The sequence below is a fragment of the Monopterus albus genome, unplaced genomic scaffold (assembly GCF_001952655.1).
Source record: "Monopterus albus unplaced genomic scaffold, M_albus_1.0 scaffold99.1, whole genome shotgun sequence".
Lineage (NCBI taxonomy): Eukaryota > Metazoa > Chordata > Actinopteri > Synbranchiformes > Synbranchidae > Monopterus > Monopterus albus.
Window position 1 is genome coordinate 813,365 of NW_018127979.1, and position 9,843 is coordinate 823,207.

The following is a 9,843-nucleotide window of genomic DNA, read 5'->3' on the forward strand; positions in this document are numbered from 1 at the left end:
ATGATTTAAAATCTGGCTGTTCAGACCAGGTCATAACTCCAGTTGTCTGCGCATGCACCTCTGCCACTAGCTTGCCACTATTACACATTACTAACTTTGTGTCTCCTTTCTCCCGTAGTGTGTCCTCTCTCTCTCTCCCTGTACCTTTCTGCAGGTTGCCCTGGCCCTGGAGCTCTATGTCTCTGACGAGCAGTCACCGGCCACATCGACCTGATCAGTGTTTGATTGTTGTGTCTTGTTGCTTTTCTTCTTTTGTCTCTCCTCTATCCACTCACCCCAACCGGTCGAGGCAGAAGGCCGCCCACCAAGAGCCGGGGTCTGTCGGAGGTTTCTTCCGTTAACGGGAGTTTTTCCTCCCCACTGTCGCCAAGTGCTTGCTCAAGGGGGATTTGTTGGGTTTTCCCTATGTAATAATATTGATAACAGTAAGGTCTAGACCTTACTTTGTAAAGTGTCCTGAGATGACTTTTGTTGTGATTTGGCGCTATACAAATAAAATTTGATTTGATTTGATTTCCTCCAAATAACACCTGATTCTTTTCAGTATTGATGTGCACATACTCTATGGGCTGGCTGTTGTACATGTGCATTCTGTCTGATCTGTACGCTGCACTGCCGCAGGCAAAATATTTCCAGTGGCACTCAGAAACAAATATGTATTTTGTTAAGGAGAATTGAGTTTGGTCAGATGCTTTATGGAGTGATTGTATTATTGCTTTCCACCAAGGACTGTATTATTTATGAATTAAACTAAAAGCCTGTCCTCCATTTACATGATGTGATGGACTTGTTTGGGGATTTAGTGGAGGAGAAAAGGCGAGGAAGGCAGAGGGAACAGAGAAGAAAAGGGCAGACCCCTTGGTGAATCCTAATACAATGTGTTCTTATCCGTTGAAGGTGACCTTCAGTTTTCTATTGGAAGACACTCCAGGCACTATTCTAAAACTAGCATGAACACTCCCACTCTCTCGCTCCAGTAATTTAACTGAATTATTAAACAGAAAAATTGGCGGCTCTAAATCTTTTTGTCCTGTTTGTTTTTTGTTTTTTTTTTCATCTTTGTGCCTGGCTGCAATTACATGTAAATTTCTCTTGTTACTAAATGTTTATAATAAACTCACCCAGTGATTATGGGAACCAGATGTTGCAAAATCAACTAATGGAGGCTAATGTGGAAGTGTTCTTTTAAATGTTGAGCAGCCACATGAAAGCATTTTGATTTCATTTTGTACTCAGATTTTGTGCTCATCTCACTTGTATGATTATTTGACATTTTAGCCTTTAGTTAAGTGTCTGTATGTGTATATGCAATGAAGACAGGCAGGAAACACGGGGAGATGGGGGGAATGGCATGCAACCATTGTTCCCAGCCAGAAGTGTTGCAAATAGAATCTGAACCACTTGGCTACCAGGATGTTTGTCATCAACACAAGACCTGAGTTCAAAGACACCATGTTGAACACAACTTGGTTTGGATATTGAGAGAGTGGTATTAATAATAACCACAGTTGTTTTGGGTGTTGGAGATAGCTATTAGAAGTTTATAGGCTGTGTGTCTTTATAACAGCTCCACTGCATGGTTCATTGCCCAGCTAATGAGAAGAGAGGGTGACCTTACTAAGTGACTCTCAGTTCTTGCAGCCCTGGGTATTACAGCTGGACTTTCTCAAGTATTAATATTACCCGCAGTCAATAGTATCCACAGTTGTTTTGGGTAGTGGAGAGAACTATCAGAGGTTTACAGGCTGCATGGCTTTACAGAAGCAACACAGCATGGCTCATTATGCAGCTAATGAGAAGAGGGGTGACCCTGCTAATGCCTCTCAGCTCTTCCAGCCCTGGGTAGTACAGCTGGAGTCTTCCCTTAGGTCTGAGCTGGAGCCAGGGGATCCCAGCTCAGACCTAAGGGAATGTAGAGTGTAAATAGGTTAGTATGTACAGTACAACGGGGACCACACATTATGAGACTTCTACTTTGGATGTCTTTTGGGGGGTGTGTGGTAGGGGGTGATTATTGCTTGTTGATTGCTGAAGGAGCTCAGATTCATAAAGAGAAATTCACATACATAGACAGTAGTTTTTTCTTCTGCTGTGCCGATGACTAATAACGCTGAGGGGTGAATTAGTCAAAAAGTAATACTGCACTATGTGACTGCATATCGGTGGTCATATACACACATTCTCACACATGCACAGCTGTTGCCTGGTAGCACTGGTGAATGGCAGGCTCTGATATCTGAATGGTAAAATGCAAATGAATGTACTTAAATCCTCACAGGTACTCGGCAAATGGTGTGGGCAGCAGTTTTATAGGTGGCTGTTCATCAGTTTCATTGTTCCGTTGGCTACTCTCACAAATATTCATGGTCTGTGTTTGCGTGGTCTCTTTTACGGAACTGATTAGAGAGTTTTGAGTATTTACATGCCTATCAGTCATTAACATCTTTTGAGGGATTATGTTAGAAATGTTGAAATGACCAGGATGTTTGAAGTATCAGTCACTTCTGTGTTGTTGGAGGATCAGCTGAAGTTAATATTCAACCTTTTTTCAGTCCTGTACTGTAACCCTGTGTGCATGCCAAATGGCGTAGTGATTTATAGAAGGATGCAGTTTCCTCCAATTCTGTCCAATGTTGTGCTGCTTACATGCAGGTCATCTGGAAAGCAAATAAATTTAAGGTTACAATCAAGGGTTCATCCTCCATTAGCTTTCATGAAATAAGCTGTCAGGACAGCTTAAATATCCTGTATACACAATAATCATGTGTATTATTTGGAGGTATCAATGCTGTTTCTTCCAGCTGGTTTCACTTTATAGCTTGTCAGACTCTCCACCCCTTTGCTTGAACTGTAGCTATGACTGAATGTTCAGCATTGTTTTTTTTTTTCCCCCTCTCGACCTTGGTCTGGAAATCTGTGGAAATTCTGGATGGAAAGCCTACTTATAGCTCAGTTGAGCCTGAAATTGGCTTAAATGGAGGGGGAAGCAGTCACCTGAATGGGTCTCAAGGCAAAACACATTAGTCTCAGTTATATTGTTACACTAAATCTCATCTGTGGTAAGCGAAGTGGTAGTTCAGCACTGACTATGACACAAAGGAAAACATTTTCCTTATGTGGAATGTATATACCACACATAGCTGTCTCATACACACATATGCTTGGAAATAATGGTTACTATTTAACACTTAAACCTGGAGTAACTGATTTCTGCTACATTGTGGCAGTAGATAAAAGTTGTAAACACAATATTGGCATTTTATTACCGTATCTTATACAGTATTGTTAGCAAACCTGTACAGCTACCAGATGATATCCATGGAGGTACCTTAAAATGCACTACTAGGGTGGTTGTAGGCTTTTTTTCTATCTTTATTTTTACTATTTGTTTTTATATATTTTAAACTTATAATATACTGTATAGTCCATTTACATTTATATATAAAATTTAACCTTTAAAAATCCTTTCATAACTCAGTTGTTTCTGTTACATTGAAATTTCTCTTTGGGGATTAACTGTTGATCTGTCTCAAGGTGCAAATCGTAAAAACCCAAAGAGATGAAAGACGCTGAAACGCTCAGTAAAGCTGAGAGGGACTGTAGAGTTGGATGATAGCTCTCTGTGGGTTCATAACTACAGGCGATTGCTTTCACATCGGCTACAAGTAGTCAATGTGATCCATTGTTGATGCCAAAATACTGAATAAAGGACACTGACAGAAAGAAATATGCCAGCAGCATTAGAAGTCTGCATCTGTGTAATGGGATAAAGTGATTCCTCCTCCATGATACATGTAAAAACAATAATCAGTGAAGAACAGACTTTGCTGGCAAGTACTCTTTTCCTGGGTTCATGTGTGCTTTATTGATCCTGTGTGTTGACCGGACTGAAGGCCTAATTTGTATGTACAGTTAATAGTGATTTATGGCGACTTACCTGTGCACCTGCTCACTAGGTAAACCTTATACTGAACAGCCTTGTGTGCATTGTGTCAATATTTAACTATGTTTGGGTACTACAGCTGACAAGCACTTCTTGTGCTGGCCTCCTGGACATTAATTGCTGTTAAGGGTTATAGCACTTCCCTGAGCAAAAGCTTCTAAATGGCTCATGGTACAGTGGACTCTGATTCATTTTCCCAGGGTAAATTGATATTAATTTCACTGCATCTTTTGCTTATTCCACAGTAGGCGAGCCCTCAGGTGTAGCATAGAAATACAGATAAAGTGAGGTATGTGAATATGTGCGCCTCATTCACACTACACTGATCTATTTATAAGAAAAGATTCTGTTTGACTGTGTCTGTTTCACTTCCTGGAGCTCTTCTTCACCCTCTTTTGAGAAAATATAGTAGCGGAAAGAATGTGAGATCGGAGAGGGAAGGAGTCTTATAAATAAAGAGATGTAGACGTGGTCTGAGAGGTGGCGAAAAGAAGTTGAACACAGAACGACAAAGGACGATAGATGGCACAGAAACCTGCTGTAATGGGATGCTGCTGCACATAAAGGTGCAGAGCCTTGGCTAAACGATGCATCTTGCTGAGTCGGCCCAATTGATTAGGACCTGTGGGAACAGAACAGTAGTGTTCATATTAATTAATGCATTGTATGTTTGTGCACGTGTGTGTGTGTGTGTGTGTGTGTGTGTGTGTGTGTGTGTGTGTGCATGCTTGTCTGTGAATTTTTGTTTGTGTGTGTGTTTTTGCTTTACCCATATACAATACAGGTACTATTTGAGATGACTGCAGCACTTTGTGCAAGTTTTACCCAGAGAACTGGCGAGACCGAAAGACGCTCACAATTTTGCTCAATAAATTTGTGTTTTCTATTCTGCACTACTGCAGTATATACACTATAAAACGTTCGAGCCATATTATTGAAGTAAATATTACATTTTATGTCTTAAATCCACTTTTTGTATGTAAATCATCAGTTGTCTATTAATCATCACTTAAGATTGTGTCAATATTTTCCCATATGGTATGTTTTCTTGTCTCTTTTAATTACTGTAGTCTCTTGTTCTGCATCTTTCTTTCCTGTGTCTATCTTGGGAGTCAGAATATAGATGGAAAACCTAGGCAAGCAAATGCTGGTGCATAATTCTGTCTTCACAGTATGCCACTCACCCACTCAGGGTAAAACACAAGCTCCCACACTTTAGTCTGCTAGAAAAAGAAAACAGATTTTCATGCCCTCCTTTGTCAGGTCTCTCCTTCCCCCCACTGTTATCCCTCAAAAACGAGAGGCTGTTCCAGTCATTCTGTTGCTCGTAGTCAGACAAGTGCAGACAGAAATACTGTACCAATAGATGTGAACACAATGGAGGGGCATTTTCACTGGTAGACAGGCAGCCCAACAGCATGACTGACAGAGAAACATCCTCCAAGCCCAGTCAGAATGTTTTACAGCGGTTGTCTCGTCTGAATGATAAGTTGCCATTCACCATTGCTCCAAATGCAGTTCACTTCCAGGCCTAATCTGACATGCATCTCCAGGCACTCAGAGAGAGAATGCCTGCGAGGGAATTTCAGTTAGCCCTTCCCATATGTAATTAAATGAAAATAATTTATTTCATTCCCTTTGTCATCTTTTTATTTCACCAGCTTGCACCATGGCGCTGAGGCCTGCACGCACGCACATTATTCCATCACTCCCTTTTCTTTTCTCTGTTAACCACTCCCGAGTAACCTTTCTATTTTTCTTTTGTTGCTTTCTACATTCTTTCCTAAAAGTAAGTGGGATCTCATCGTAAATGTGGCTGTCTGTATTGTATGTGGTGTGTGTTGTAGGTAAGTGTGTTGCTGCCATCACCAGGCAGAAATATAAAGCTGCACACTGAAAGCTGCGGTAGAACCGCTTCATTTTTTTCTCTGGCAATACAAGGCCCAGTTTCATGTGTGAATATTCTCAAAATCTCAAACTTTTCCACAACCCAAACTCAGAGTATCCTACTTTCCCTTTGTATCCTATTTGAATCCCTCTCTTCTTTATTCTCATCACGTGACAGATTTTATGCTGCTTTTTGTCTTGTTCTTCTGTTCTGTGAATGAACCGGCTCTCTCCTCTCCTCCGGTAGCTCAAGCAAAGCGAAGCCAATGCCGACACTAAAGAGAAGCTCCCTCTACGACTGAGGATCTTTGAAAAGTTTCCCAATAGACCTCAGATGGTGAAGATCTCCAAGCTCCCTTCTGACTTCACTGTGCCCAGGATCAGGTAACTGTACGCTTTCACAGGCAGATTGATCATTTTTATGATACATTTATATAATGTTTATCTATAAACATGTCTGTTTTGCTGCTGAAAATCTCATTTTTATATTAATGATTCATCCTACAACTATTTTATAAAAAACAAAAAACAGGCCATCTAGTCAAAAATGTCTAGTCATGTTCACTAGAAAAAGTTATTTGTTTGGCCTAAAGAGAACTGATTTATTAGAGTGATCAGTATTATGCACCATACCTTAAACAGAGCTGTAGAAACTCAAACCAGAACAATGGTAAAGAAAACAAAGGGAAAAAAAACAATGTTGTGATCGTAGTGTGATTTCAATTACGTTTATTGCTGAAACACCACAACTGAAAATGTAAAACCTTTGAGTGTTGCCACTATTTTTCAGGCTTTTCATGCAGCACTGACATTATTTAATAAAAGTACAAAACAAATACAAGAACAACATTTCAGACCTGCTCCTGGCAGACAGTAACAGATAATATTCTTCAACAAGGCCTTTTGTATTTCATGCAGTGATTAACAGAAGAGTTTTTAGCAGGAGAGCTGAACACTGTACAACACAGCAGAGTGCATAACAACTTTTATCACTCACTGTAGTTGCTGATTAGTGCACAGCTGGGTCCGTTGCTCCCCCAGAAAGCCCCCTCTGAAGCCCATCTGCTGGGCTCCCCCAGCAAGTATTTCCAGTGTCATATTTTACAGCTGAATTAGCACCACAATGGTTTTAAGTTATACTCTTATCATCTGTGCTTAAGCATATGATTTCTCCAGTGGGAAACCATGTGTTACAACGCTTCATATTTGTGTGTATCTCCTGCATACTCTAGGGAGAGTTTTATGAAGCAGTTCATTGATCGGCAGCAGCAGGACACCAGTTGTTTGTTCCGGCGTCTGCCCTCTGCTTCATCCTCCTCCTGTGACCACTCCAAACGCTCAGCCATTGAAGACAACAAGTATATTGACCAGAAGGTACTTTCACACTCACTCATTCTCTTACTTACTCTCTCTCTCTTTCATCAGTAAGTATATATAAGGATGATAACTCCATCTCCGTGGCTGGGCACACAGTTGATGAATTGTAGTGATAACAATGTTTACAGCTGTGTGTGTGGTGTGTTTTTGAATGATACACCAAATTTAACAAAGCCTCAACTAATGGGCTCTCTCTGTGTGCCCCCTCAGCTTCGCAGGTCGATATTTAGTATCCGAGCTCGCAACCTCCTGGAAAAAGAAACAACTATCAATAAGATCCTGCGGTAAGACACACACTCCTCCAAAATAAGCCTGGCCTTGATGAATTGCGTGTCTTGGTCAAAACCGAGCTAAGTTTGCTTGTATAAAACTGTTGTTTGAACAGCATTGCAGTGGCTATATTTTGGTTAGTACTTCCTACCTGCTCCTCACTTATAAAACAAACCTTGCCCACTTTTAATGACTATTGGCAGTTTGTGTTATTAATGCAGAGATCATAAGATTTCACACCATCCTTGGAGACCCCAGCTAAATGTGTTTAATATGCATCATCCACAGTCATGAAACACAGCCCAGGCTTTGTGTGGGTGAAACTAATAATGTGTGTGCATATTAGATGTCGCTCTGCTGTAACAGCACTCTGGTGTTGTTAATGCCTCTTTCTGTCTCACACACACTCACACAAAGACACACACAGATCCACTTCAGACTCGCTTACTCTTGTGATGAAGTAAATGGATAATTTGCTGTTCAGCATGGCGGAGCTGACACTGAGTGTAGATTAGCCCGCTGGCACCGTGTCCAATCTGGCTCTCACTCCATGCACCTCCCCACACCCCCCTTTATTCTGTCAGTCTGCAAGATAGACAGCATATCAGTATTCATAACACATTCTGTCTGGCCTGCCATCCTCTGCACAAACACACAATTAGGCTCAGAGTCACACCAACACAGGCAAACATGCACACGGTCCGGCATAAGCAAGCGCTCATGCATGCTCACTGCCAGTAAACAAGTAATCACTCAGAGTCTCCACAAATGATTAAAGTACACCCACTGATGGTGACCACAGTGTTGTTAGCGCTGTTCTGGTACATGACTTTGCTGTTAGCAAGAACAGACAGGAGTGCGCAGACTCACACACGCACACACTCATACCCACAGTACTGACTAATGGAATGATTGGAACCTGTTTTATAATTAGAGCCTGGATCGCTGCTCTTATGGCTCCAGAGTGATGTAGGCTGATGATAGTTTGTTTGGCAGGAAGATAGACCAGACCCAGATATGGTTTATTTGGCAGCAGGTTAGTACACACAGATATTTTTTTTATTGTCATATTGATAATAAGGACAAAAACATATGTTTGTGTGTGTGTTTTCCAGGGCTTGTACCAGACAGCGTATGCTAAGTGGATCTTTTGAAGGCCAGCCAGCCAAAGAGCGCTCCATACTCAGTGTCCAGCATCACATACGGCAAGAACGCAGGTCTGTCAGAACACACACACACACACACACAAATGCAAACAAGTGCAATCTTACAATCCTGCTGCATTGTGCTATGTGATTCCCCTAGTCCTTTTTTTTTTAAATCTGCAGATCACTGAGACATGGTTCCACCAGTCAGAGGATCAGCCGAGGGAAGTCGCTGGAGACTCTCACCCAGGATGTGAGCACACACACACACACACACCCCCACAAACCTACTGTAGCCTCTCTGCTTGTGTTTTCTCAGAAAAGCTGTTCTCAAACATAGCCGTAGTTAATGCTTTCCTCCAGCATTCTTCAAAATATGTAAAAAATATAAAAACACTGGTAGAAATTTTGAAAGAAGTGTGTCGAGTAACTTAATTGTCACTTCTTTTCCCAGCATTCCAGTACTGTACGTTACCGGAATGCCCAGAGAGAGGACAGTGAAATCAAGATGATCCAAGAAAAGAAAGAACAAGCAGAAATGAAAAGGTGTTCATTCACAAACACACACACACACAATATCAAGTGTCTGACAACAAAGGTGTATATGTGTAGGAATTATCAAGTGTCTGACAACAAAGGTGTATGTGTATGTGTAGGAAGTTACCATTCATGCTTGCAGTCAGTATTTAGCCCTTGCTGTGTCATTGATATACAGTAACTGGTGTTTATTTCCTGTCTGTGCTTGTGTGGCTGTGCAGAAAAGTTCAGGAGGAAGAACTGAGAGAAAATCATCCTTACTTTGACAAACCTCTCTTCATTGTGGGTCGTGAACACCGCTTCAGGAACTTTTGCAGGATGATTGTTCGAGCTCGATTCAATGCGTGAGATCAGACTTACATTTAAACTAATATATGTACTGTATGGACTTATTTTGGTCTTATAAGGGTTTTCAGGCTTTTATGTGCAGATTTCACCTGGGATCAACTGGTGCATTATCCCAGTAGTGTTATCCAATAATTGTAAATTATGATTATACCGAGTGGCAAGAAATCACTTTATTCTGCAAGAAGGCAGAACGTTTTCTGCCATCCAGCCTTCATCAGTGTCACAGTCTGACAGTGTTCATGTTGTTGAGCTCAGATATCCACTGTGTAATGAATGGCTACACACCTGATGCCTTTGTGCATGTCTGAACTCTGCATGTCTATATACAGTATATAC

General features: G+C 41.2%; 1 protein-coding gene across 6 annotated transcripts in view; it reads left to right on the forward strand.

The window, feature by feature from the left end:
• Nucleotides 1–9,843, forward strand: part of nalcn (sodium leak channel, non-selective) — a 78,000-nt gene that overhangs the window by 54,844 nt on the left and 13,313 nt on the right. For all 6 annotated transcript variants that reach the window (XM_020609553.1, XM_020609555.1, XM_020609557.1 and 3 more), the window contains 7 exons: nucleotides 6,078–6,214; nucleotides 7,063–7,204; nucleotides 7,418–7,491; nucleotides 8,593–8,694; nucleotides 8,806–8,875; nucleotides 9,077–9,168; nucleotides 9,381–9,503. In XM_020609553.1, coding sequence (XP_020465209.1) covers nucleotides 6,078–6,214; nucleotides 7,063–7,204; nucleotides 7,418–7,491; nucleotides 8,593–8,694; nucleotides 8,806–8,875; nucleotides 9,077–9,168; nucleotides 9,381–9,503 — 740 coding nt within the window. The remainder of the gene's footprint in view (nucleotides 1–6,077; nucleotides 6,215–7,062; nucleotides 7,205–7,417; nucleotides 7,492–8,592; nucleotides 8,695–8,805; nucleotides 8,876–9,076; nucleotides 9,169–9,380; nucleotides 9,504–9,843) is intronic.